This window comes from Sapajus apella, unplaced genomic scaffold, assembly GCF_009761245.1.
Source record: "Sapajus apella isolate SASKATOON/1434 unplaced genomic scaffold, GSC_monkey_1.0 scaffold34, whole genome shotgun sequence".
Lineage (NCBI taxonomy): Eukaryota > Metazoa > Chordata > Mammalia > Primates > Cebidae > Sapajus > Sapajus apella.
The window spans coordinates 6,288,381-6,316,221 of NW_022436974.1; the positions used below are offsets into that span (position 1 = coordinate 6,288,381).

The 27,841-nt window shown below is 36.0% G+C and overlaps 2 protein-coding genes and 1 long non-coding RNA gene across 8 annotated transcripts in view; 1 reads left to right on the plus strand and 2 right to left on the minus strand.

Annotated features, from left to right (window-relative positions):
- MTMR2 (myotubularin related protein 2) overlaps positions 1-22,470 on the plus strand; it is a 90,045-nt gene extending 67,575 nt beyond the window's left edge. For all 5 annotated transcript variants that reach the window (XM_032295712.1, XM_032295713.1, XM_032295716.1 and 2 more), the window contains 8 exons: positions 4,846-4,995; positions 5,735-5,923; positions 8,001-8,186; positions 10,757-10,963; positions 13,610-13,702; positions 17,170-17,283; positions 19,050-19,226; positions 19,907-22,470. In XM_032295712.1, coding sequence (XP_032151603.1) covers positions 4,846-4,995; positions 5,735-5,923; positions 8,001-8,186; positions 10,757-10,963; positions 13,610-13,702; positions 17,170-17,283; positions 19,050-19,226; positions 19,907-20,068 — 1,278 coding nt within the window. In that variant the 3' untranslated portion in view covers positions 20,069-22,470. The remainder of the gene's footprint in view (positions 1-4,845; positions 4,996-5,734; positions 5,924-8,000; positions 8,187-10,756; positions 10,964-13,609; positions 13,703-17,169; positions 17,284-19,049; positions 19,227-19,906) is intronic.
- LOC116563161 lies at positions 13,865-23,581 on the minus strand. The gene is made up of 3 exons (XR_004274251.1): positions 22,550-23,581; positions 15,500-18,785; positions 13,865-15,441 (listed from the first exon to the last, which is right to left on the minus strand). It is a non-coding gene; the product is annotated as an uncharacterized LOC116563161 (long non-coding RNA).
- Positions 23,582-23,761: 180 nt separating this feature from the next.
- CEP57 (centrosomal protein 57) overlaps positions 23,762-27,841 on the minus strand; it is a 41,037-nt gene continuing 36,957 nt past the window's right edge. For both annotated transcript variants that reach the window (XM_032295719.1, XM_032295718.1), the window contains exons 10-11: positions 27,637-27,781; positions 23,762-24,473 (exon numbers count right to left, since the gene is read on the minus strand). In XM_032295719.1, coding sequence (XP_032151610.1) covers positions 24,243-24,473; positions 27,637-27,781 — 376 coding nt within the window. In that variant the 3' untranslated portion in view covers positions 23,762-24,242. The remainder of the gene's footprint in view (positions 24,474-27,636; positions 27,782-27,841) is intronic.

The following is a 27,841-nucleotide window of genomic DNA, read 5'->3' on the forward strand; positions in this document are numbered from 1 at the left end:
CCTGCCTGAGCCTCCTGAGTAACTGGGATTACAGACACACACCACCACACCTGGCTAAATTTTTGTATTTTTAGTAGAGATAGGTTTCACTATGTTGACCAGACTGGTCTCGAACTTCTGACCTCATAATCTGCCCGCCTTGGCCTCCCAAAGTGCTGGAATTACAGGCGTGAGCCACCGTGCCTGGCCTAAGTGTATATTGTTTTTTTAAGCATATGGTAGCATGCCATGTACACTCTTCTGTGCCTTATTTTCATTAATATACTTTGGTGATTGTACCATCTCTAAACATATAGATCTTCCTTTTTTAAAATTGAGATATAACTCACATACCATAAAATTTACTATTTTAAAGTATACAGTCTGCTTTTTAACATATTCATGAAATTTTGGAATTACCACTACATTCTAATTCTAGGACATTTAGAAGACTTAAATTTTAGCTCTAGTTCTTACTCTCACACTTAAGATGTAGGCTCTTGAATGAGTTATTAATGTCACAATGCCTTTATTTTTTACTTGATAGATACTACTTTATGGGATGGTTGAAGGATTAATAACATATAGAAAGGTAGTTGGTAACCTGTAAAAATCTATCCAAATCATGATTATTATATTTGTTATATTGTAAGGCTCTGAAAACAGGTATCATGACTGGCTTTGTCATGTGCTGCCACTAAAAAAAAATGAAAGCCACATTCATTCAATAGATATATGTATAATAGTGCTTAAAAAAATTAGACTATATTTTTTCAAAAATGGGCAGAGACTGGGCACAGTGGCTTACACCTGTAATTCCAGCACTTTGGGAGGCTGAGGCCAGCAGATCGCTTGAGCCCAGGAGTTTGAGACCAGCCTGGGCAACATAGTGAAACCCCATCTGTACAAAAAAATAAAAATTAATCAGGGCTGGCGTGCACCTGTAGTCCCAGCTACTTGGGAGGCTGAGGTGGGAGGACCACCTGAGCCTGGGAGATCAAGGCTGTGGTGAGCCATGAACATGCTGCTGCACTCCAGCTTAGGCAATAGGTTGATACCATGTCTCAAAAAATAAGTAAATAAAATTAAAATGGGCAAAGCTATGATTATAGAGAGGACTATGGAACTTGTGGATAGGATAAGGCCAAGAAAAATCAAGTCATCAGTCTGGTCACAGTGGCTCACACTAATCCTAGCATTTTTGGGAGACCAAGGTGGGAGGATCACTTAAGCCCAGGAGTTCAAGACATGATGCAACCCCATCTCTACCAAAAATACAAAAATTAGCCAGGTGTGGTGACACATGCCTGTAGTCCCAGCTACCCGGGGGGCTGAGGCAGGAGGATCGATTGACCCTTGGAGGTCAAGGCAGCAGTGAGGCATAAGTGCGCCACTGCACTTCAGCCTGGGTGACAGAGTGAGACCCTATCTCAAAAAAAAAAAAAAAAAAAAAAAAAATCAAGTCATGGGTAAAAATCTGTATAATGAGCAGCCCAGTGCAGTGGTTCACAGCTGTAATCCCAGCACTTACTTTGAGAAACCAAGGTAGGAAGATTGCTTGAGTTCAGGAGTTCAACACCAGCCTGGGCAACATGGTGAAACCCTATCTCTACAAAAATATGCAAAAATTAGCCTGGCGTGGTGGTGCATGCCTGAAGTCCTGGCTACTCTGGAGGCTGAGGTGGGAGGTTTGCTTGAGCCTGGGATGTTGAGGCTGCAGTGAGCTGTGATCGCACGACAGCACTCAGCCTGGGTGAAGAGTGCAAAGACCCTATCTCAAGAAACGAACAAAAAAGATAATGAGCATGGTCTCCTGCAGAAATACCCAACAAAGGTACATGCATTATTTAACAAACTTGGAAAACAGTCACTTCAGTCAAGGGAAACAGAATTTATCCTTAGAACTGGAATGTAAGTAACTAAGAAAGCCCTAATCCTTTCAATTTAGTTGTATAATAAATTGAACCTGACAAGTGGATACATTAACTGAAGGGCAGTGATTTTGCTTGGAGAGTAGAAAAATACATACCAAAGATCAATAATTGTCAGTACATTTTTAGTACTGTCTACAAAGAGAGTGTCTGAGGGCTAGCCAGTTCCAGTTTTCTGCCATGAAAGGCAGTTTTAGGTGTGTCAACTTATATAAGAATGAGAAGGACAGTAGCCATTAAGTCAGTGGTTAATTTACCACCCCACTACTTACCTGAAGAATGTGACATTCCCCATGGGAACAGTGGTACTCTCGGTAGTGATTTTTCAAGGATATGGGAAGTGGGGAGGGAGAGAGATGGGAGTACCTTTCTGGGTTGGGGGGTGGTGCATCAGGCTCTCAGATGTATGCCTCTTAAGTGATCTGACCCTCTTTGCTCTGACTGCATGTTTTCTAAGAAAACTTCAGAAACTAATTTTGCTTCTTATGGAAACTTCATATGGCTCACTGATGTATTCATTCATGCATTTATTAAATTCATATAATACCTACTAAATACTAGTAAATACCATAGGGAGAGAACGTGAAGCCATTTGGGAGCGAAAAGAAGTTTGATATAGACCAGACCAGAGCATACAGTGGCAAGGGAGAGATCTGGAGAAAGCAGGATTATAGAGGGCTTTGCTAAGTTTGGTAAGAGGACTTCATACTTTATATGAAGAGCAATTGGTAGCCATTGATTTTAAGCAGAGGAATCACATGATCCCTTTTGTTGCATCTTAAAAGATTACTGTGGAGGCAGTGTAGAGAATGGATTGTAGACGGACCGGAGAAAAGTTATCATGGCCTGAATTAGGGAAGTGTTGGTAAGAATTGAAAAAAGTAAGCAAACTTCTGGTACTTCCGGAGGAAAAAATCATTGAAATTGGTCATTGATTGGATGTAAGGATAAAGGAGAAGGAGGCGTTTAAGATGATAACCAAGTTTCTTGCTTGAGTACTATCTCTTTAAACTTGCCAATTCAAGTTATTTTACGTGTACTTTTTATTATAGCATGTGAAATATATATATCATGTATATAATATATATACATAATATGTATATAATATATATGTATATTATATTACATATATTTCAATGCTATAATATATATATATTTTAAATTGTTATATATAATTATTATTTTTTTTAAGAGACTCCATGTCACCCAGGCTGGAGTGCAGTGGCTTGATCTTAGCTCATTGCAACCTTGACGTCATAGGTTCAAAAAATTCTCCTGCCTTAGCCTCCCGAGTAGCTGGGATTACACACATGTGCCAGCATTCCTGGCTAAGTCTTATATAGTAGAAATGGGGTTTCATCCATGTTGGCCAGGCTGGTCTTGAACTCCTGATCTCTAGTGACCCGCCTGCCTCAGCCTCCCAAAGTGCTGAGATGACAGGCGTGAGCCACCACACCAGGCCAGCATGTGAATATATTTTTTAAAACCTCTAATTAAGCCTTTTACTTCTGGAAATAAGAAAAAAAGAAAAATCAAGTCATGGGTAAAAATCTGTATAAAGATGAGCAGCCCGATGTAGGGTTTAACTTTCATCTTATGGTTGTCCAGAATATCTGAGGTTGAGGAAAGCAGGAGGGAGGGAGAGATGTAGACCATAGGAAGCAAATTGGGACCAGGCTAATTATATGGGGTAAACAGAATGTAAGGTGCCAGTAAGGACACAGAACACAGTTAGGGATAAGTGGAAACACTACTGAGAGTGTGTGCTGGAAGGGAATTTTCTTTCTTAATATCCTTTTGGGTGTTTGGCAACAGTTTGAGAAATACTGCTTTAAAGGAGAGTATATTCTGCTCTTTGAGATTTTTACAATTTAGTGAACCAGGATAGTAAATTTTTCTCGAGGAATAATGTATTTTTATATAAAAAGGATAGATTTGGAATGTTCATGGAATTTTCTACTACTTCCTAATGTGTAGCTTTGGCTAAATTACACACTGTGCCATAGTTCCTCTATCCATGAAGTAAAGTTAACGAAACCTGAGTACAATAAAATAGATCTGTGTGTTTGGATGTAAAGAGGCTGGCAAAGTGCCTACACATAGTAGATGGTCAATAAAGGTATTTTTCACTTTCAATTCTTTTTCTGTTTGATGATAAGAATTTTCAGAGATCGTAAAATTTAAAATAGATTTTCTTAGGTCTAATCATTTAATATAATAGCTATTTTCTATACAGTGAAGGATGGAAAATTTCAGTTGTCTTTTATTAAGTAATCCTATATATGATGTAGTATACTATTTATAAAATAGCAGATATTGAAGGACCACATGGGAGCTCAGTAGTTGATATGTTTTTAGAAAGTTGTTTTAAGTATTTCTGTTACCTGTTGCCTGTTGGCACTTTGCCTTCCATTACTCCCTTGCTTTTCTAATATATTTTAGATTAACAACATCCCATTAGTAATATAATGCCTGAGTGAAAAATGTACTTAAGGTATGTAAGTGATGGCTGTGTATGTACCACTCTGATGGATACTTGGTGCCTGACCTCTGATATTTCTTTGTATAGATGAATGGCAGCAAAGTCAGTCATCCAGTCTAACTGAATGAGACCTTGTTCTCTTTTAAGAATAGGAACATTTGCAGTCTTAACTGTTTCCTTCCTCCCCCTGAATATGCTTAGCACAGGCCCACACTCAATTTAGTGAATTAATGTCTGTTACATTAACATCAAATTGAGTTCCACAAATGAATACATATCCCTACATTAGAATATCTAATCTTAAAAGTCTGGTACCACAGACAGACAACAGCTATCCTAACACTTTAAGGGATGGACAGTAGAGGTCAGAGAGATTGAACAGGATGGCTTCTGTCCTGGTGTCTTTTAATATTTTAGTTAGATAATTTGTCTTATGTTTCATTTCACATGTAGGGAATTCCAAATGAAAGCTGGAGAATAACAAGGATAAATGAACGATATGAACTTTGTGATACATACCCTGCCCTCCTGGTTGTGCCAGCAAATATACCTGATGAAGAATTAAAGAGAGTAGCATCCTTCAGATCAAGAGGCCGTATCCCAGTAAGAAGTTTTGATGAGGCTTTGCAAGTGCTTTTTTACTCATTGCTGAGATTAATGAGTGGGAGAATAGATTCAAGATACAAATAGCAAATAGCTACAGCAGCAGGTCTTTCATGGGGATATTGGAGATTGATTTATTTAGTAACGTTAAAACTGGAGGAAAGACTTAAAGAGGTTTCTGGAGAGTGTGATATGGGTACTAGATAAATGCACAGAATTACATGATTCTTTACTGAGAAAGTTTGCTCTGTGTATTACTCCCTATTTCTTTATCTTCTTGTACATTCTTTAGTCATGGTGATAAATGTTCTTTTATTTTTAAGTCCTAGAAAGAAGAACACCTTACAAATTTATGATGAATAATTGGATTTTAGAAAGATGAGCTTAAATAATTTTAGGTACAAAATTCATATATTCTAAAGACTTTTAGAATGAAGCAGTTTTACTATTAAGTGGTGTTTAATTAGCACTGTTCCAAAGTATGTTTTTGAGGAGATAACATTTCCCAATAATCAATGACTTTCCTAAATCAATATCTGACTAAAGAATTAGACCAAGTTTCCACATGCCAGACTTGGCTTGAAAGAAAGGTGATGATTTTTCCTAGCAGCTGCAGATATCCTTTCATGGCCAGGCTTTGGATCCAGTTAGAAAACAGAGTGTTATTGAGTACTGTTTTTGAGGATTATAAACAGAGAAGTATGTAAAAGATATGTTACCATTTTTTTTCCACACTAAGGTTTTATCATGGATTCATCCTGAAAGTCAAGCCACAATCACTCGGTGTAGCCAGCCCATGGTTGGAGTGAGTGGAAAGCGAAGCAAAGAAGATGAAAAATACCTTCAAGCTATCATGGATTCTAATGCCCAGTCTCACAAAATCTTTATATTTGATGCTCGGCCAAGTGTTAATGCTGTTGCCAATAAGGTCAGATGTTCTTTTAGTAATTATAATCATGGTTTCATGGATTTGCTGAGTTTGGCAGGGCCGCAGTGTAGTAAAAAGAGCTCAGGCTCTGCAGTGGTAAAGATGTAGGTTCTAGTCTTGGCTCTGCAACTTGATGGTGTGAGTTTGAGTTAAGATATTTAACCTTTTTAGACCTCAATTTGCTTACTGGTAAAAATGAGAATAATAATAGTTAACAGTGTTGTTTGGGAGCAAAAATCATTTAATAAAAAAATGCATAACTCCGTGCTTACTTACAGAATAACTAGGTGTTCAGTTATTCTTAGTTTCCCACTTCTCCAAATTTGACAACTAAGTGAGCTTACGACTGACTGAAGTCCCTGTATAGTACTGCTCTAGGAATAGTGAACTAGCGTTCTCAGTGACTAGTGGTGCCCTCTTCTGACCGCCCTCCACCTGAAGAGGTTATTTAGACTGAAGAATTGGCAGTTAGCTATAGCAGATTGTTCCAGTAGAATAAATATTAACATTGTGGAAATTGAAATTTTGGTTCAGCTGACCAAATCTATAGAAGGAAGGAAGGAGAGAGAAGACATAACCACAGCAGCAGGAACTATTACTGAAAAGTGCTCATCTTTTAAAATGTACATTTCAGTGCTTTTAGTATATTCACAAAGTCATACCATCACTGCTACCTCATTCTAGGGCATTTTCATTGTGTGTTTCTGTGATAGGTTCTGTATAGTTGTTACCACTGCTATCTTTCTAGAATGTTGCAACAAATTTGAATTGAGAGTCCCTCTCTTATTCCCACTCCTCAGAAGTAATCCTTGTTAACAGGTATCCATTGAAACACTTATTTCTATTATTGTGCCAAACGATTTCCCAGACTCTGAGTGTCAGAAGGGAAGCTGAACTTCTGTTCTTCTGGTAATCTGTTGCTGGTTATGAGTTGATAGGTTTTGTTGTTTTAAGATATGGGTCATATGATCACTTAATTATTATTTTTTGAGGCAGAGTCTTGCACTGTCATCAAGTTGGAATACAGTGGCACAATCTTGGCTCACTGCAACCTCCATCTCCAGGGTTCAGGTGATTCCCTGCTTCAGCCTCTTAAGTAGCTGGGACTACAGGCACATGCTGCCACACCAGGCTAATTTTTTTTTTTTTATATTTTAGTAGAGATGGGGTTTCACCATGACCAGGATGGTCTTGATCTCCTGACCTCGTCATCTGCCCACCTTAGCCTCCCAAAGTGCTGGGATTACCAGCGTGAGCCACCACGCCTAACCGATCACTTAATTTTATATAATTATATTTGTTGCTCCAGTATTTTTCTATTTTGTTTCTATTAGGGTTCTAAGAAGTATGATTTTATACATGAGTTAGATTGGAGGTAGAATATTTTATTCATGAAATATAAAAAGATTAAGTCCAGAAAAATGAGGTACTTCTTTCTAGCCATGGCTTATTTTGAACATCAAGTATTTCCTCATTTTATTCTGTAGATGTAGATTTAAGTCTTTGAGGACATTGATGATGATAGCATTCTGTGCTTTTATACTTGTTCCGTCTTTTTATTTAAAAAGAATTATGTGGTTAAAAAAGTAGGTCATTTTGATCACAAATAATTTATTTCTCAGATATGAAGATTAAAATGAGGTAAAGAGGCAGGGAGGTTAAGAAGCATAGGTGCACCAGACATGTGGTCCCAGCACATGAAACTTAGTCTGGTAATTTCAGTAAATATGAAGGGGAAGTCTTCTGTAAGAAATTATGCTTGGGTAGGACTTGAAGTATAGGCAGGGAATATTTAGTGCTTTACAATGTTTAAATACCTTCATATATGTTTCATATTTAATTTTAATAATGGCCACATGAGGAAGTCAGAGTTAAGTGTATATTCATTTTGTAAAGAAGAAGGTGAGGTAGTGAGTGGTTGTGCTAAATAAGTTGTCCTGAACTACCCACATTTTCCTGTGTAGTTTTCATGGTCTCTAGTAATATGTATTACCTTTTATGCTATTGGAAATTTTATGTCACTTGTTTACAGATGTTCATTCATTTATGATTTTCCATGATGTGTGCTTTTTTCTAGGCAAAGGGTGGAGGTTATGAAAGTGAAGATGCCTATCAAAATGCCGAACTAGTTTTTCTGGATATCCACAATATTCATGTCATGAGAGAATCATTACGAAAACTTAAGGAGATTGTGTACCCCAACATTGAGGAAACTCACTGGTTGTCTAACTTGGAATCTACTCATTGGCTAGAACATATTAAGGTATGTGTGTGTTACTATATCCCAAACAAAGACTTTCTCTACCCCTTTGTTTATATTAGCTTTTCACTTATAATTGAAATCGGCATGAAGATACCTTTCTAAACAATGAAAAATGGGTAAATGCTTTGATAATTGGAACTACTAGTGAATTTTGATGTTTGAATGAATTAGTTTTTTATGTTGTGCATTTGGTTCTGTTGTACTTCATTTCCTTTTTCCCATCCTATCTGAATTCTAACCATCCTTCAGATTCTACTTCATATTTCATTTCTTCTATAAAGTCTTCCCAGATTGCATCCTTTTCCATTTTCTCTGAACTCTTTACTCTGTCTTTCCATCTAATCAGGCACTAACCTGTAATTTGTTTGCTTTTCTGTGTCAACCAGTGTATTTTATGGAGACCAAGACTGGATAAATCCTATATATATTTTTTGTCCTGAGAGGGGCTAGGGTACTATGTGAATCGGTACCCAATAAATACTCGTTGCATGATTTGTGAAGTTGAAACCATTCTGATCAGGGAAATGAGGTAGAGTTAGTTGCCTGAGCCACACTGAGTGCTAAATCTTGTGGAGAGCACGTTAGTGCTAATTTACCTAACATGCTCATTTAATGTCTGAAGCACCAAACTGTTATTTCTGTTAACATAGTTATCATATTTTCAGATATGGTCTGTCAGTAACATAACTCACCAAATATATATACTTATGTAACCACATATATAAGTATTATGAGTTAATGGGAAATACAATCTTTCATGTTAAGAAGGAGGATATTTCTACTCACATTAAAATCTCTAACATTCAGACAGAATTGAAAAAACCGAACTAATAAGAATTTTAATTAGATGATTTTGACTATTGATTCCATTTGAGAAGCTTAGAAGCTTGAAAAATCACAAAGTATATACACTAGTTAATGGCCCATTTATTAAATTGATAAATGTTCATGTGGCCCATTTATTAAATTATGTGATATATAAATATACAGCCTCAGGCTTGATTTGGAACTAACATAAATGGTTGTGTTTGATTCTGAAAACTCCAGATATTTAATTTGCAGGTACAACATGCTCTCTAAAAGGCTGGCTATAACAGAATCAAATTTCCCTTGATGTATAAGACATATAGTTTGGTGAAACTACTTTTTTCTTCTCCAGTCTTTACCATACCAAGAAAGTTTATTCACTCATTCTGTTCTAGTCTCTGCTCAAATCACCTTTCTGAGAGAGGCATTTCTCAGCTGCTTTTTTACAAAATAACAGTTCTACCAGCACTCTCTGTAACTTCTATGGAAAGTTTTCACTTATTGCCATCTGATATACTGTATATTTCCTTGTTTATTTGTGACTGCTGGGCCTCACCCAAATGGAATGTAAACTTGATTAAGCAAGTACTTTGTTCACTGCTATATGGCCCATACCTACAGCAGTGTCTCTCTAGTAAGGGACTTCTAGTAAGGGACTCCATAAATGTTTAACGAATGAATGAATGAACGATTTCTAATCAGGAAAACTCTTCGTGATCAGTCTTAACTAAGCTGATTCTTAGCTCTGTATATGTACTTGAATTATAGGTGGAATTTATTTAAAATACTGAATTTAGGATCATTAGAGAATGTGGTCTAGGCACTTCATGCTTACATGACTCTGATACATGTCAAGATGATCATATTACCCCATTTCCAGGATATGCTTTAACTGTGATCAAAGGGAGATTGTCATATTTCCAAGTTTAATCTGTTTTCTTTCAGTCTCATCCATGTATGTGGAACTGTACTGTTAAGTATTATACGATATGGCAATTGCAGAGAAAAGTAGGGCTGTATTGTCCTTATTTTTTTTTAAGATACCATACTTTTGTGTGTGTGTGTGTGTTTTGGTTATATCTAATTCTGTTTAGTTTTAACTCAAAATGGATTTCAGAAAAGATAAGTTATTTTGCAAAGGATTTCTGCATATTTAAAAAAATAAGAGCTGAAGTTATTTGAAGTAACAGGTTGGCATTAATCTGAATTTTCATGCATAGCGTTACAGAAAAGTAGCTCACTCTAAAGTTTATACTGTGCTTGCTTTATGCTCTGTGACATAAAAATCTTCAGCCAAAACAATACAATAAATGCTATTGAATATTTTAAAAGAGATCCAGTATTATTGCTTTCAGATACTTATCCCAATTTGGTTAAGTAAGCATCATTTTAAATCATAAAAAGGCTTCGGTTGCCATATCATTTATTTAAATAGATTATGGAATATTTGATGATTCTTAGAAACAGATCTCTTTAGAACTTTACTCTTCTAAGAATCTTACACCATGTTTTATTTAGCACCCAAAGGTACTTTTCATTTGGCTATTTCATTGGGCAAATTAACGGGAGTCAGCAATTATGAGGTTTTTTTTAGTTTTAAAAGCAAAATTTATATATCTTCTATCATTCAAAAAAATTCTTAGGGACAAATGTTTTTCCTCATGTTATTGAAATAGTAATCCCTCATAAAACTGTATTAGTAAATTTTGAAGAAGGAAGTATTTAACTTTAAAAACCAATTTATTAAAAAATCTGTTTTCCAGCTTATTCTTGCAGGGGCTCTTAGGATTGCTGACAAAGTAGAGTCAGGGAAGACGTCTGTGGTAGTGCACTGCAGTGACGGCTGGGATCGCACAGCTCAGCTCACTGCCCTTGCCATGCTCATGTTGGATGGATACTATCGAACCATCCGAGGATTTGAAGTCCTTGTGGAAAAAGAATGGCTAAGTTTTGGACATCGATTTCAACTAGTAAGTGAAGAACCTTGACTTTTGATGAATTACATGCATCTCATGCCAAGGCATGTGAAAATAATGCATTTTTAAAAATGAGATCTTCATCTAAAGTTGATCATTTATCTAGCAGGGTAAACGTTTTTGCTTGTTTTGGAAAGCATTAGGATATCCTAACATGACTAGTCTGGAGCCAGAGCTAGCTATTTGCCAGGCGTCTGACCAAGTCTTTCCTGTGATCTCTACTGGGAAACGTCAGTGATGACCATGGGTGTTTCTGGCCAGGTAGTTTCCTAAATAATTGAAAGACTTTTAGAAGGTATTTACCCAGATGCTGTCTGTAATGTTAACCTTTAATATACAGTAGCTACCAGAGTATACTAGCAGTGTTTATACAGTTGTCCCTTGGTATATGTGGGGGATTGGTTCCCAGACCCCATGAACAGGCCAAAATTCACACACACTCAAGTTTTGTGGTTGGCTCTGAGGGACCATGTAAAGTCAGCCCTCCGTGTATGTGGGTTCCGCATCCTACATGTGGGTGAAACAAATCTGCATATAAGTGGACCTGTGCAGTTCAAACCATGTTGTTCAAGGGTCAGCTTTAACTTGAAAGGAACAGACATTTAAAGTTAGTCTGCTCTTTTCAACTTGAACTGTTAAATAAAATTGGGTATCTGGGGTGTTTATTCAGATGGCTCACATTTTGCAGTTCTCTACAAAATGTACTTATCATGAAAAGGCCATTTAAAACAAACTCTTACTTCAGAGAATAAAGTTCTAAATCATACTTGTTAATATCACTATTGATTTTGTCAGAAAAGCCTTCAAGTATTTTTAAGTTCATTGTGGTGGGCAAAAGTTTTCTAAACATTGAGTTTTCATTCAAAAGCTTGAGTTTTTTCATTGACTACAAATACTGTCATTTGTTTTCAATTGATAATTCACATTGTACATTTTCAAAAAAAAAAAAGTCTAAGTCTTACCACAGTGCATGTATTAATTTGTCTTTCAAGTAAAAATGATGAAAAAGTGCTGTCTTCTACCACACTACATGCAGCAGAAGTGAGTTATATATATTTCCCATTTCGTCATGCAGGCAATTAAAAAAAGTGTATTCAAGGGATGAGATTTAATAAAACTACAAATTTTCACTGCCTTGTTAAGTATACTGGCAAAAGATAAATTGACTTTTTTCCTTTCTTTTATTTAACTGTGAGGATCTGGTAGGGTAGAATACAGTGGCTACAAGTGCAGGGTTTTTTTTTTTTTTTTTTTTTTTTTGAGACGGGAGTCTCATTCTGTTGGCCAGGCCGGAGTGCAGTGGCACGATCTTGGTTCAGTACAAGCTCCACCTCCCAGGTTCAAGTGATTCTCCTGCCTCAGCCTCCCAAGTAGCTGGGACTACAGGTGTGTGCCACTACACCTGGCTAATGTTTTGTATTTTTAGTAGAGATGGGGTTTCACTGTGTTAGCCAGGATGCTCTCGAACTCCCGACCTTGTGATCCAGCCACCTTGGCCTCCCAAAGTGTGGTGATTACAGGCGTGAGCCACTGCACCTGGCTGACTACAGTTTTAATAATAAGTATTGCCTTGCTTGATGCCCGCTAAGGCACCAGAATTTTTAACTTTCATAATTTCTGCATCATTCGTGCAAATGCCAACACACTGAAAAAGGTAAATAATGTCTTATTATTATGAAAATAATTTTGACCTCACAGCCCTGAATGTTTGTGGACCACCACTTTTAGAATTCCTGCTTTGGGATAAGGAGCAGGATTCTGAGTCAAAGGTCATCAGATACCTGCATCAAAGGTCATCAGAGAAAATAACTGATAAACTAGGTTGATGTCTGCCTGCTTGGAGGGTTGATGTCAAGCATTTTTAACAGGTTTTCTAAGATGTGTGCTAATATGGTTCCTCCTGATGAAGACACATTAGTGCTAAGACAGGATGGGGTACCCTTCACTCAGTGGTCAAGGTATTAACAGAGAATGGTGCCGAGTCCAGTGTCCACGGAACTGTTACTTCTAGGAGAGAAATTAAAATCTCCAGGACAAAAACCTGACCTTTGAGTTCTGACTGCTTCTGTCTTTCATTATCAACCTTTTAGGATCAGGGTTTCATTTATTAAACAGAGTAATAATTCGTATTACAAGCACTCATGCAGAGAATATCTGAGCAGTATGCATGTCAAAATGTTAATAACAGATTTCTGCTCGGCAGGGTAGCAGGTGATTTCTACTTCCTTTTCGGTGCTCTTTAAAAAGACTTTCTGAAAATTTTTATGTGTATTAGGGCGTTGCTTTGTCACCTAGGCTGGAGTGCACGATATGTAGCCTTGTACTTTTGGGCTCAAGCCAGCCTCCCACCTTAGCCTTCTGAATAGCTAGGACTACAGATGCATGCCACCATGCCTGGCTTTTAAAAACTTTTTTGTAGAGATGGGGTCTTGCTATATTGCCCAGACCCATCTCGATTTACTGGCTTCAAGTGATCCTTCCACCACAGCCTCTCAAAGTGGTGGGATTACAGGTGTGAACCACAGCACCCTACTTCGAAAATTTTTAGAATACTGACCAACTGTAATTTAAAAAAAAAATTATTTCCATCAAAAAATGAAAAATCCCCCTAAGTTCATATATTTCACCTTTTTGCTTCAGAGAGTTGGCCATGGAGATAAGAACCATGCAGATGCAGACAGATCGCCAGTTTTTCTTCAATTTATTGACTGTGTCTGGCAGATGACACGACAGGTAACTTATCTGGGCTATCTATTCTTAACATCTCCTTTCAATTTTCCTGTCAGAGTTGGGAGATTTGGTCACTGATTATCTTATAGATCATTAAATGGAAATTCTTGTACAGTCTCCATGTCCATGTGAGAGCTATTATTTATTGTCATGTTATGAGTCAGGTTAAAGGTTGTTATTTGGGGGTATTATTAAACACTTGACAATTTGATTCTATTAGCATTTCAATGAGTAGCATTGATAGTAACTCCTGAGAAGTTTTCTAGTAGCCATTTTTGTATTGCTGAGAGTGAAGAAAAATAAGCTAGATAACACAAGCAAAACAAAATCTTTTAAGTAACTTTAACTGTTATTTTGTTTCATCGCAATCTGTTCCTTCTGAAAATTTTTAAGGGAAAAATATTTAGAAAGTGTAACAAGGTAGGCGCATATTACATTTAGTTCTTAAAATTTTTTTTTAGCATGGAGAGAACTATTATGATTTTTAGAACTTCTAATAATTAACTTGAAATATTAATATAAATGAATTTAATATTTTGGAAAGAACAGAGGAGACAGAAAACACCTCGTTTATGATGGGATCACTTTATTAATGAGGCAAAGGGTCACTGGCTTAAAAATATGATTTAATACTAACTCGAGAAAAATGATCTCAAAACCCAGTTGAATGCAGCTTATATTAGGAAGTAAGTTCATTATTTATCCAAGGGTTTATTAGACCCCAAAACAGCTGGAAGTCTGAATTGTTTTTACTTCGATTGCCACATGAATTTAAAGTAGAGCAAGTGCTGGCTCTACTTGGCTTTGGATCATATTTATTTAGGAACATATTTTTAGCTTCAGTAAAATGCTATTTATTTAAATAAAAGAAAATTAATGGTAATCATCAGGGGAAATAATAATCAATTCTATACTTAATAGTCCCCTGCCTCCATAAGCATTTCTACTTGGGTGAATTATTTAGAAACATGTTGGGTTAAATGAAGCATTTCGTAGATATGACTACAATATGAGACTAGTATTTCAGCATGTATACTGAAAATGTGTGTGCAATTCAGTTTTGTTTTATCAAACCTTTGGTGTGTTGTGTGGTAGGAGGAAGGAAAGGTGCTATATACTTAGTTTAACGATGTTTAATACTTTCGATGTATTATGTTTGACTTTTCCTTTGGAATTGCCTTTGAGACAGTATTTCAACTACATAAGTCTCTCCCAATCCTTTTTGAATATATGACCCAAAACCCTAGGACCTCACTTTTGACTATTACCATGTTCAGTTTTAAATAACCTTTGACTATTGGCAAAAATTAACTTCGCCATCAAAGGAGTAGGAAAGCACTTTGAAACCTGGTATTTTGTCGATGGTTGTGTGTACTGCTTTCCAAGGTGAGTACCTTGAAGGAAATAATGTGCTTGAATATATTAGTTCTGATGTGTTAGAAAAAAAACCACATTTACTAAAAAAAACGCACATTTACCAGTTACCAGTTTACTCTTGCAAAGAAGAGTATATGATAATCTACAGCCAATCACGCTGAATGTGTCCATCTCATCTGATTTTGGAAGCAAAGCAAGGTTGGGCGTTGTTAGCACTTGGATGGGAGAATACATTCTAATACATTTCTTCCTTAGTAATTTTAATTTTTTTAACTTTTTATATGCTCTATATTTAAAAGCAGTTTAATTTGGAGCCTGGCACTAAATCAAAGAAAATCAGTTTAAATCTGTATTTTTGATAGAACCTAAAATACTTTATAGCCATCAAAGAAAATCAGTTTAAATCTGTATTTTTGATAGAACCTAAAATACTTTATAGCCATCTGTATTTTATACACCTATGTTTTTCTGTATATTTTCTTCCGGAACATAAAGCATATTAACTTGTCATAATGTGTGTTAGCAATCATCAGTTTTATAAATACTTGAATACTAGTACAGAGACTTGAATAGCACATTTGTCAAAACAGAACCAATTATGTTATGATAGCCAGATTCCATACCTCTCTTCCTATTTCCATCCTCATCTGTCACCTCAGTCCTGAAATCAGGAAGCACTTGTTGAAGGGCCTTTTAGATTTTAAGCATGTAAACAAAATAGTTCTCTTCTGCTTATAATTTTAAAAGCAATAGCTGCAGTTAATGCCCTGCTATTTTAGTTTCTTTGTGAGGAAATGCCTACTGATTAAGCTGTCTTCTCATAACTGAGCTAATAGTTTTGCCAAGAAGATGAAAAATTAATCGCAGGCTTAGATCCTTGAGATTGCTATTTAATGATTCAGGATGCATGCATATTTGGCTAATAATAAGGCTGTTAAGAGTATGAACAAATACAGGAGATGGGACTTATTTTTTAAAGGAATAAATGGGATTCGACAAAGTTTCTTACAATTGGCTTTTTGTTGTGGCAATGCTTGATCATCTTCTGCTTGATCATCTGTTTCATTCAGCTTCACAGCCACAAAAATTATTCAAGGCCTAATTAAGTGCCCTTTCTTGTTTAAGAAATCTGTCATGTTACCCTGTGTATACTTGCTAAATTTTAGGAAACTTCAAGGCAAAGCTCTTTTCATCCTTATTCCATTTACATGCTGTTCATACTGTTTTCCTCCACTATAAAGGAAGGGATCTTTCTAAGAAATAAAAATTTGGAAGCAATGTGTATTTTCATAGTCTGCAATCCAAGTATTTATAGAATTTATCACACACAGCCCTACAATTGGTAGAATCTTACATGGAAGCTTCCAAATAATTCTGAAATATTAGATAAGATGGATTAAACTAAACCTTCTGACTTTCAGGGGTTTGTAATTTTTCATTTGATTAGTCCCCCAAAATTGTGTTACTTGTGTAAAACTAACATCCAGTCAAGTCCCTGGCTTGGGTTAGAGAGTGAATTTTCTTTTTGTTAGATGCAGCCAAAATAGTAGCTTACAAGGAACTCTGGTTTGATGGGATGGGTGGTCCGGGAAAAGTTTAGGTCGGTGCAAAAGTAATTGCCCTTTCAGTGGCAAAAGCTGCAATTACTTTTGCACCAACCTAAATATGTAATAGGCTGGTTGACTTGTAAATTATCTGCCTTACTTAAATGTTTACTTTACGGTATTGCTGACATTTTCTGGAGAACATTATTGGCATTTTTTTTTTTTTTTGGTAATCCTTAAAAAAGAAAATCAACTATGTTGTTGAAAATTTAGAGTCTTAATGTTTGTGGTCATTTTTGGCAGAGAATGCCTAGAATTGCCTAAGTCAAAATTCAGCCTGCAAGTGTAGGGTTGGCAGATACAGCATATACAGAAACAACATGGTCAGAAAAGTAATAAAGCAATTTTTGAAAAGAAAACCATACAGATAATGCCCTAATGGTTTGGAATAAGGTAGATTTGAATGTTTAACTTAAAGGATGTACCCATGACAGGAATGAATATGCTTACAGAGTGTCTAAATTTATGTTTGTGATGTTCAATTTGCAGTTTCCTACCGCATTTGAATTCAATGAGTATTTTCTCATTACCATTTTGGATCACCTATACAGCTGCTTATTCGGAACATTCCTTTGTAATAGTGAACAACAGAGAGGAAAAGAGGTAAAATATGAACCATGACTCTCCCCATACTATCTCCACTATATACTTTTCCTTAAAAGAATGTACTCTGTGATAGATTTCAACTGAAGTCATTCTTTTGGGTCACACTTCATCTTATATGCTATAATACTGATTGCTTCCTTCCAGATATCTGGACCTGATCTATTCTGAAGTATCTTTGTCACAAGGCTGAAGGTGCTAGTTAACTGTCTGCTATGAGTTTATGGGTGGGAAGTAGTTTCTGCTAAAGAGAACTGAAGAATGTGAAATCTAAGGAGCACCAGTATACCAATTTTTCTGTGTAGAATGGAAATCCTTCAAAGCAGGTGCATAAAAATTGAGCAGAAAATGTACATTTGAGTGAATAGGCAGTTCAAATTTCCAAGTATATTCTAAACTTATGAGACATTTTAGGTTAAGCTTTTGAATTTAACTTGTCAAGTAATACTGTAAAAAAATTCAAACACTGAAAAGATAATATGTAGAAAGTTAAAGTTTTTCATTATCCCTTTTTTCCTCATAGGTATCACTGTTAAGTGGGGTTGGTATTAAGAAGAAATGGTCTAAGAGTTACGTTTCAAGTTTTACTTCTGAAAACTTGTCTGTCCCATGTATCAACATCTTATTCATCTTGATTGGTGTCTCCCTCTGCATCAACTTTTATTTTTAAAAATGTGGTCATAAAGTAGTTTATGTTTTATTTTGTAAAGCATAGTAGGAATAAGTGCTTGCACTGAAGCCTAGCTGCTAGGTTCAAGTCTTGGATCTGTCACTTACTTTGTCAGTTCACTTGGGGAAGTTAATGTCTACTTTTGTAAAATGATGAAGATTGTTAAATAAGCCATACAGAATACCACAAGAACTGCTATGTAGTGTTTCCTAGACTTCCTTAAAGGCAGGTATTAAAATTTTAAATTCACCTTATGTCTTCAGTGTCTAGCATGCAATATTTCTATGCATAGCAGTCACTCAATAACTTAAGGAATGTTCATTAGAAATAGCATAACTAAGTTCCAAAGATTGTTTTTGAGAGCTTTGGATAGAAATCAGTGGTGATTTAAAAAAGAACTTTTTAAACCAATAATCTGCATACCATGAAATTTACTTTCATAGTGAGTTTCATAGTTACTGGTTTTTAGTGTATCTGAGTTGTACAGCCATTGCCACATTTTCATTTTAGAAAATTTCATCATCTCAGAAAACCTGTTAATAGTCACTCCCCATTCATGCCTGCCAAACACTAATGTTTTTGTCTCTGGATTTGCCTCTGGACATTTCACATAAATGGAATCATTTAATATGTAAACCTTGTGTAATCATTTAATGTGTAAACCTTGCTCCTTTAATGTTTCCAAAGTTCATACATTTTATAGCATGTATTCTTTTTATGGCTGAATAATATTCCATTGTGTAGATATATTCTACTTATCCATTCATCAGTTGGATTGACTTTTGAGTTGCTCTCACTTGTTGGCTATTAAGACTGGTGCTGCTTTGAACATCTGTAACAAAGTTTTTGTATAGACATATGTTTTCAGTTTTGTTGGATATGTACAGGAGTGGAATTGCTGGCTCATATGTTATGTCTTTGAGGAACTGAAGAATGTTTTCCAGTACCCTCTGATTTTATATAAGTTGGTTTATCACTGAAGTCCCCTTTCCTCTAAAGAGATTTTAATGACTACAAAATACTTCTTTACAAAGTTCATCTAAAGTGTAAATGGCTTATGTGGTAGAGAATCTTTACCTATTTTTCCTGCCTACAGAATCTTCCTAAAAGGACTGTGTCACTGTGGTCTTACATAAATAGCCAGCTGGAAGACTTCACTAATCCTCTCTATGGGAGCTATTCCAATCATGTCCTTTATCCAGTAGCCAGCATGCGCCACCTAGAGCTCTGGGTGGGATATTACATAAGGTGGAATCCACGGATGAAGCCACAGGTATGTACTGTACAATATACAATGGGAGTTTTCATCCACGTAGTGCAACTTTGTTTTGTTAAAAGCAGCTAGAAAGCTTATCTGTGCATATTTAAAACTTTACCCACCGGTAGGTACAATGGTATAGTAGAAAATGTACTACACTGGGACAGGATAATCAGTATACCTGGTTCTTAGGACTGCTTGTATGCCGTTGGACAAATCACTTATCTGTTTTTTTGCATCTTCCCTCCTCTGTCTGGATAACCTCTAGGGGACTTGTTTTAATAAGCTGAAGAAAGCTTTAGTAAAGTTAAAAGCTGAACAAAGTTCTGGTGTACTCTGAATATGTTATGGAATATTAACTACTTAAACTGTTCAAGGCTAAAAACCTACAACTAATTGATAGAATCCCTGACTACTGTTTTTTAATTGTCTTAAATATTTGTTGTATTTGGTAAAGTACCAGTTTCAGGAGCATCTGCACAGTAGGTATTCTCTGGAAGTACTGAGGGGCACTGGGAAAGGCAGTGAAAAGAGTAGTGGTGTCCAAAGTCTCTGTATTTAACTTCACTAATGGGTTGGAAAGGTGCCCCTGGTTCCAACAGCAGAAAAAGCATACACTGCAACATTTAGGGAATGATCTGACCTTGGCTTTGGGCAGGATTGCCTAGTTGAATGATTCTGTTTTGCTCTTACAGGAACCTATTCACAACAGATATAAAGAACTTCTTGCTAAACGAGCAGAGCTTCAGAAAAAAGTAGAGGAACTACAGAGAGAGATTTCCAACCGATCAACCTCATCCTCAGAGAGAGCCAGCTCTCCTGCACAGTGTGTCACTCCAGTCCAAACTGTTGTATAAAGGATTGTATAATCAGGGGCATCATTGCTACACACTCTTGATTACACTGGCAGCTCTGAGTAGAAAGTCTTCCAAATTTAGAACCCATCATCTATGAGAGAAAGTTCAGTCACTTTATTTATTTTAAATCTCTCTAGGATGAGTTTAGAACTGTAACAGTGCAGGTGGCTTAAGTGAAATAACTCCATATGTAATTACATGATTATGACACTAATCTTTTAAGTATCCAGAGAATATTAAAATACTTCAGTCCTGGATCCACAGTGGGAACAAGTTTCCATTATTAAAAGGAAAATACTGTTATATAAATCTTGCCATCTGGTAATATTAAAATAAAACCATTTTAGAAATACACTCTGGTCACTATGCAGAGAAACAGTTTTCAAACCAACACTGAAATTCTGTGGCATCACAGATATTGGGCCTTGATACCATGACAGATCAAAATCATTTGGTATTGCTTTCTCCATTCTAGGTTTTCCCTTTTTTTTGCAGTAATTGATTTACCTTGACCAATTTTTTTTAAACTTCCATATTCTTCATATAATAAAAGGCAGACTGTTGTTATGGCATAGTCATAGTTGAAAATTACTGCTGTCATTATTTACATACTTAAGGTGTATTAGAAAGTATACAGAATGGGAGGCCTTATAGATATACATGGGAGAAGACAAAGGGGAGAAAGTAGCCATCCAGGAGTTTAGAGAATTCCATGCCCTTCATATTAGCCCAGTTACCAGAAACATCATGGAAGGTATTTTAAAAATTAATGATTTACTCCACTTTATTTCACTTGTTGTGTGTGTCTAAACACACACAGAAGCAAACGGGCAAGTTTTTAAGAAGTATTTAAAAATCTTACTAGGACTGACATTTTTTTTTCTCAAGTCTGTATAAACAGCTTATGGTGAGATGTACTATGCTCAAATTTTATATTACATTTTTTTCCTTTGCAAATTCTGTAATTCCACTGAATGATTAAGTCTACCAAAGAACATACTGCATGTAAAAGATGTCCTACAATCTCAAAGCCAGTAAAAGAAATCTTGCTTCACTGTTCACCTGCTAGAAGTAAGAGTTCGGTGCTGGTAGAAACATTTGACTCTGATGTCTAGTTTACTCTATGTAAGAGCCATATGTAATGTACTGTAACAAAGGAGCTTCTTGTCCCTTGGTCTTTTAATTAAAAGAAATTTCAACTGACTTTTAAATTTTGTTTGTGTCCAAAGTTGCCTTTTCTTTTTTCCCCCAGAAATATTTGGAAATTACTGGAGAAATATGTACCCCAAATGAAAATGTTCAATTTGTACCCATTTTTCCTTAACCAACATCAATTCCAACAATTAAAATATACAGCGTTTTTTCACTGACTGATTCACTATACAGGGAGTCTGAACCTTACCCTCCATCTTGGTCTTGCAATGAGGAACTAGTTTCTATCCAATTTAGCAAAATTGGTACTAGAATGATTTATTTGGTAATTGTGTGAAATAGAAGCTTTTTAACAAGGCATTTAAGGGTTAGCAAATCAGTATTAAAATTAAGTTTTCTACTCCAAACATTTCACAAACCCATCTGCCATTTTCCTCATTAAACCCTTATTATCTTAGTCTGACACCACATAAAAGAATGTAGAATGGCTGAAGAGATCAAGAATTTAAATCTTGTAGTTTTAATATACTTGCATCCACTTCAAATTCCTATCAAAAGCCAGGGAAATGTAAGTACAACCCTATCACTTCTCTGTTGAGAACCTTCCAGTGGTTCCCCTCACCTTTTGCAGAAGTCCCCAATATGGAGTACATGCACTTGAGCCTTTAAGACATACCACTGGTATGTGTGGAAGGGGGAATACTAGCAATTTTACATATTTACACAAACAAAACTTTAAATATTTGAATTGACAGTTACGTGTTTCATAACTTTGTATGTCTATTGGTTGTGCTGGTGTAATTTTTTTCCCTTTATCATTAGGGTTACAAAATTCAGAGACCAGTATGATTAAATTGAAGCTCCTTAGCCCCCTTCGACCTAGTGTCTGCATACCTCAACTTTTATGTACCAGTGCTATTTTGCTGTTCACAATTGCCTCATGTAATCTGCAGATTCCTACTTTCCCACTTTTGTTCAATCTATCTTGTGCACCTAGAACAACTGTTCTCGCTTGAGACTACTGCCTATTTTGTAGAGTTTAGGCATTTCTTCCTCTGGGAAGTTACCCAATTCATGACTGCCTTCTCTGACATCCCCACCTTCCTCTGTGTCCCCACAGCATTGTGTATATGGCTACTACCACTGCAGTTCACCATACTGTATTGGAATGAATAATTCACATGTCAACCCCAAGTCTGTAAACATACTTTTCTTATTTGAAATGAACTGCAATAAAGCTCTGTTACAACCTAAGTGGATGGATGACATTCCTCGACTGTAAACGTGCAGATAAGAAAACTGAAGCAGTATTTTGTTTTCACTTCTCACCTGAGAGTACAAAAAACTGGAGTAGTTACATCAGTTTGAATCCTAGTTGAGAAACAGGGTAGGCTTTAGCATCATTCAGTCACCCTTCTAATGAGGACTCAGAGCCACTACAATTCAAATGACGGTTATACAGTTTAGTGACCTGAAATTCAAACAAGGAGAGAACAGCAGTTTTTAATAGTTGAAACGGTGGTTAACAAATCTATTTATCATGTCACCAGAGCACTGCTTCTCACTTTGCTTGTGGCTATGGGCTCATGGTTAATTCAATCAAGTTACAAACCTACTCATTAGAAAACTGGACAAACAAACCCAAGTTTACTATTTCAGGAGAATCACAAATAATACCCCAAAATCTATTTAAGGATCCTAAATTAAAACCTGTTACCATAGAAAAGCTTGACATGCCTGGTACCCAGGAAGCCATGACAATTCATGCTGGATGTCTGGATATAATCTAAGAATTTTAACTCAATCACAGGGGAGGCATATAAAAGGAATTCCTCTAATATGTGGCTAACATGTTGATTCGCAGTCTTGGATTACCTTATATCATGAGGAAATCTAATATTCCTCGGCTCTGTTTCTATGTAAGCATGAGAATGGCAACTAAGTACTAGTTTTTTCTCGTCGTCATCAGTACCTTGGTATCCTATTTAGAAATGTATTTTTTCAGAGCTTATCACAAAGCCCTTATTAACAGGCTGTTAAGGAAATTTTCAGTGCTTCCTTAAAAAACGTGCTTTATTGACTTCAAATTTATAAAAGGTTAACATCTTGATCTAGTTGAAATTATATGAACAGGGTAACAATTAAGTGCACAGTTCATATTTCACTCATACTATATACCTGTAAAAGCAAATAATTCAAAGGGTTCTCTGAGTTTTGAGATTAAAAACCACTATGCCTTGAGTGAATATCATGATTACAGAACAGGTATTATTTAAGAACTGTGAAGGTGTATGCTCACAGCATACCCCTTTCTCTCTCCCACTCACTTTATTCCAAAATCTCAATTATTTTGCTGATGATTTGTTTATACTTTCAAAAAATCCTTTTATAATTTTTACAGATGTAACTTAAAATTGCTTGTTTTTAAAAAATTAACAATAGATTAAAAAGCAAGTCCACTTAATATTGATAAAAAATGCCAAAAAGCAAAATTAAAATCCTGTTATATATAAATTTTTAAATATAGTAAAACTCCACCAATAATAGAAACAAAAAGTATGTTTAATGGTTGCTTTGGAAAGGGGAAGTGGGCACTTCATGCCAGAGAAAGGTTTAAAAATGAGACTTTTCAAGTAAGCACTGCCTATGGCATAGTCTCATATTTTGAAAATTTAAACCTAATTTTAATTATACATAACTATTTTTAAAAAATCACACCCACAAGTAAAAACTGGTAATTTGTTTACAAAGTGCAATATATCAGTACAGCAAATTCATCTCAACAAAACAATATAATGTGTGGTTTCTCAGGTTTTCTCAACTCCCCTGGTTTCTGTTTAAACGCTTTAACACTGAGTCATGCTGCATACACAAAAAGCCTGTGTAATGAGGCCTGGGTCCCTTAAACACCTGCTATAAATTAATTCGAACATAAGTTAGTATGAGACCTGGGAAGTAAATTGTTAACATCTGATTGATGAGGTACGGATTATCTGAATAAAATTTATGACCTGGTTATAAGTCAGTAATCCCAAGACAAACTACTGCTTTGTAATGAATTCTGTATGGTTTGCATGTCCTTCAGTAACTGAAGGTTTTTTCTGCGTTTTTCTCCAGGTCTCAGTTTGATAAAATCTTTCTTATTTGTGGTCCCTGTGATTCCAGAACGGCTGCTGCTGTTTCCTTCTTCATCAAGAGTCTTTTTGGTAGCTTTTAACTCCTTCTTCTGCTTCTCTAACTTCTGTTTCTCCAGCTATATCAAATAACCAAGGCAGGAAGGAAAAGGATAATTTAATTATTTTTTTTTCCTGACAACAAAAAGGACAAAAGGGTACCTTCTTTTGGTAACTCATGCTAGGTGAAACTGAAATAATACATTTTAGGTTTTTAAGACTTCAAAATCTGCACTAGTCATTTAACACTTAAACATTAATATAAATAAATATAAGCTTAAATATATATATAATATACAAACAAGTAAACATGAGTAAACAGATCAATTCTAGTTGTCGTAAATTAAGGCAATGTTGCCAAAGTACAGAACAGGGTGAGTGAGAAACAAGGAAAGCTGAAGGAAGGACTCATGGAGGAGGCAAAAAATCAGACATGGGAATGAAGAACAGGAAGGATTTTCACAAACTGGGGAAGAGGAGAAAGGCATTCTAGAAACTAGCCTGAGCAGGCAAAGAAGCAAGTTCCAGATGAAGAGATGTAATGGTAATGTATTAATACTATGAAAAGAATTTTAATTTTGTTCCATTATTTTTAGAATAATTTAAAATAGGTGAGCTTTATTTTTACTTTAGCCAAACTGCTGCTGGCATGTTGCTGTTCCAAGAAAGAGAACTGCTTGAACCCGGGAGGCAGAGGTTGTAGTAAGCCGAGATTGTGCCACTGCACTCCAGCCTGGGCGACAGAGCAAGACTCTGTCTCAAAATAAATTAACAAATAAATAAAATAAAAGGGATAGAATAGGATGAAATATATTTTGAAGTTAAATTACATTCTATATGTGTATCTTCCCAGGCAAAAGCTGTAATTTCCAGAGAGACCACTAGGAACAGGTAGTATCTATTTTTCCTCCATTATTTATTTCTAGAAACTCATAAAATGGGTTGTATTTTTCTTTAAGAACAAAATATTAAGGTATAGATGACTGACCAAAGGCTTAATCAAATAAAATGACTAACAGTATCTATCATAAAGCCACACAAGCCTTATATTCTCATCTCAAAAATGTTGTGACAGCTTTTTAGTGCTTTAACCATAAGAAAAGTGGCTGATTTTATTAGACTTTTTAAAACTTTCATCTATGTCGGGTGCAGTGGCTCACACCTGTTATCCCAGCACTTTGGGAGGCCTAGGTGGGTGGATCACTTGAGGTCAGGAATTCCGGACCAACCTGGCCAACATTGTGAAACCCTGCCTCTATTAAAAATACAAAAATTAGCTGGGTGTTGTGGTGTGTGCCTGTAATCCCAGCCAGTTGGGTGGCTGAGGTGGAAGAATTGCTTGAACTCGAGATGTAGACTGCAGTAAGCCGAGATTGCACCACTGCACTCCTCACTGGGTGATAGAGCAAGACTCTGTCTCAAAAAAAAAAGAAGAAAAAACTTTCATCTAATCTTTGTGTAGCAAACAGGCATTCAGAACCATTCCATTGAACTTAATAGCGCTGCTCTTTACTGTTTCTAGCCAAAATGAAGCTTCCAATCAAACCATAAGATTTTATACTGCAGATAGTCAGCTTCACCAAAGCCACAGAGGAAACATGTTCTGATCAGGTATCCTGCTTGATAGTTTCTTGACTACCATTAAAACGAAGATAGGGCAGTGATGAAAGTCATTGATAGGCCATTAGCATTTTTATCTTTAAAATGTCTACCCTAAACCATCTGCTATGGACCCATAATAAGAGGCCCGTTGTATATGAAATTATCTAGAATTCAGGTGCAGGTCTTTGCCAGTTAAGTAAGGGAGCACCACGCAAAATGGAGGAGGAGCGGGGTACACTCATTTGCGTCCTCCTCTTTCCTGATTTAACCAGCATTTTTCAACTCTGGGAAAATCTGCAGAATCTAAGTTGATCGTAATGATTTTGAGCTGCAGCAAGCTTTAACTCTTACCCTTTGTCTACGCAGTTATGGTTTGTGAGTTGGAAAGAAACAACTGTAGGTAGCTCCATGTACATAATTATCTCTCTATTCACAAAATACTAAAATTGATTGTGAATAACACTGAATACTTTCTAAATGCTAACATACAAAAACTTTTGGATTAAAATGTATTTTTCAAAGTGTAAAAAAAAAAGAAAGAATAAGGCCAATTAGTTTAAGTAACAAATTAGATGGTTACTCCTTACTCCTACAGGAATAATTTGCTGGTATTTTTTTTTTCATACATTAACTTTGGGGAAAAAAAAAAAAAAAGCCCAAGTTTTAGAGTTGAAAAGGCCCGTTTCCTCCCAGCTCTGCCCTTTCCCAGTGAGCTGGGACTTGAGCAGGTTATTTAATTTCACTGAGGATATATGCATACTTCCCAGAAAATGTGGCCTAGCATCCTCATCTATAATGTGAGAATATATCCACTTCATAAGCCTTTGGTGAAAATTAAATGATATACTAAAAGCAGTTAGCACTGTGTCTATCATATGGCTACCAATCAACAGCCAAACAAACCTGTTGTGCTCTCAGAACTTCTCAGACTTCTCCATTTCAGTCAGTGAAATCACCATCCTGGCTAACTCCCTCTCCTTCTACATGATACCCAGCAGCAAGTAACCCCAATATTTTTTTTTTACTTCCAAAACATACCTCAAATCTGTTTACCTCTGCCCAACTGCAACTACCGTCTTGCTGACCACCTCTGCTATGTCTACAGCTGGTCTCTGAGCCTCTCTGCCTTGATCCCATCACCCTACTCCTAAGTCACCACAGTAATCTCTTAAATACATGAATCATGTTTCTCTCTGAATGAAAATCCTTCAGTGTGATGTCACCACTGCATCTAGTAGATACCACATTGTTGGCTGATATAAAATGATTAGTAACATAAATATATTTCACGTATTTAATGTGTGACTTATTCCTTTGGAAATAGAATTTTCCAGGTGCTTTTTAAAAAGATTTATTTGGATAAACTGAGAACTGGTTGAAGCTTATTCATAAAGAATATTAAATATAGTCAGTATTTGAAAGATGTATCTTAGATGAATATGCTAAGTGACTAAAAGACAGCATCTTCTCTAATCCACTTAGCAATTCCTAATGAACAAAATGTCTTCAGTAAAGAAGTATCTCCTATAGATATTTATCTATAATATACTTTGTGTCATCATTTTTAATATTTGAAATAAAGGTTTTTTTGTTTTTTTTTTCTTAATCATTAGAAACTTGAGTGAAGGAAAACTGAGTTACCTGGGCTTGGTATTTTCGAACTTTAGTTATTTGGTTGGCTTTTGCTTCCATCCTTCCCACTAATGCCTCCAATTCACACTCCAAGTTCTCTTTCAGTTCAACAGTTGGTGACTCCTGGATAAGTTTTGTAAGCTGCTGGTGATCACTACATACAAAGCAGAAGTAGAACATGATTAAGTTTTCTATGTTTCATGGTTAGGTCTAT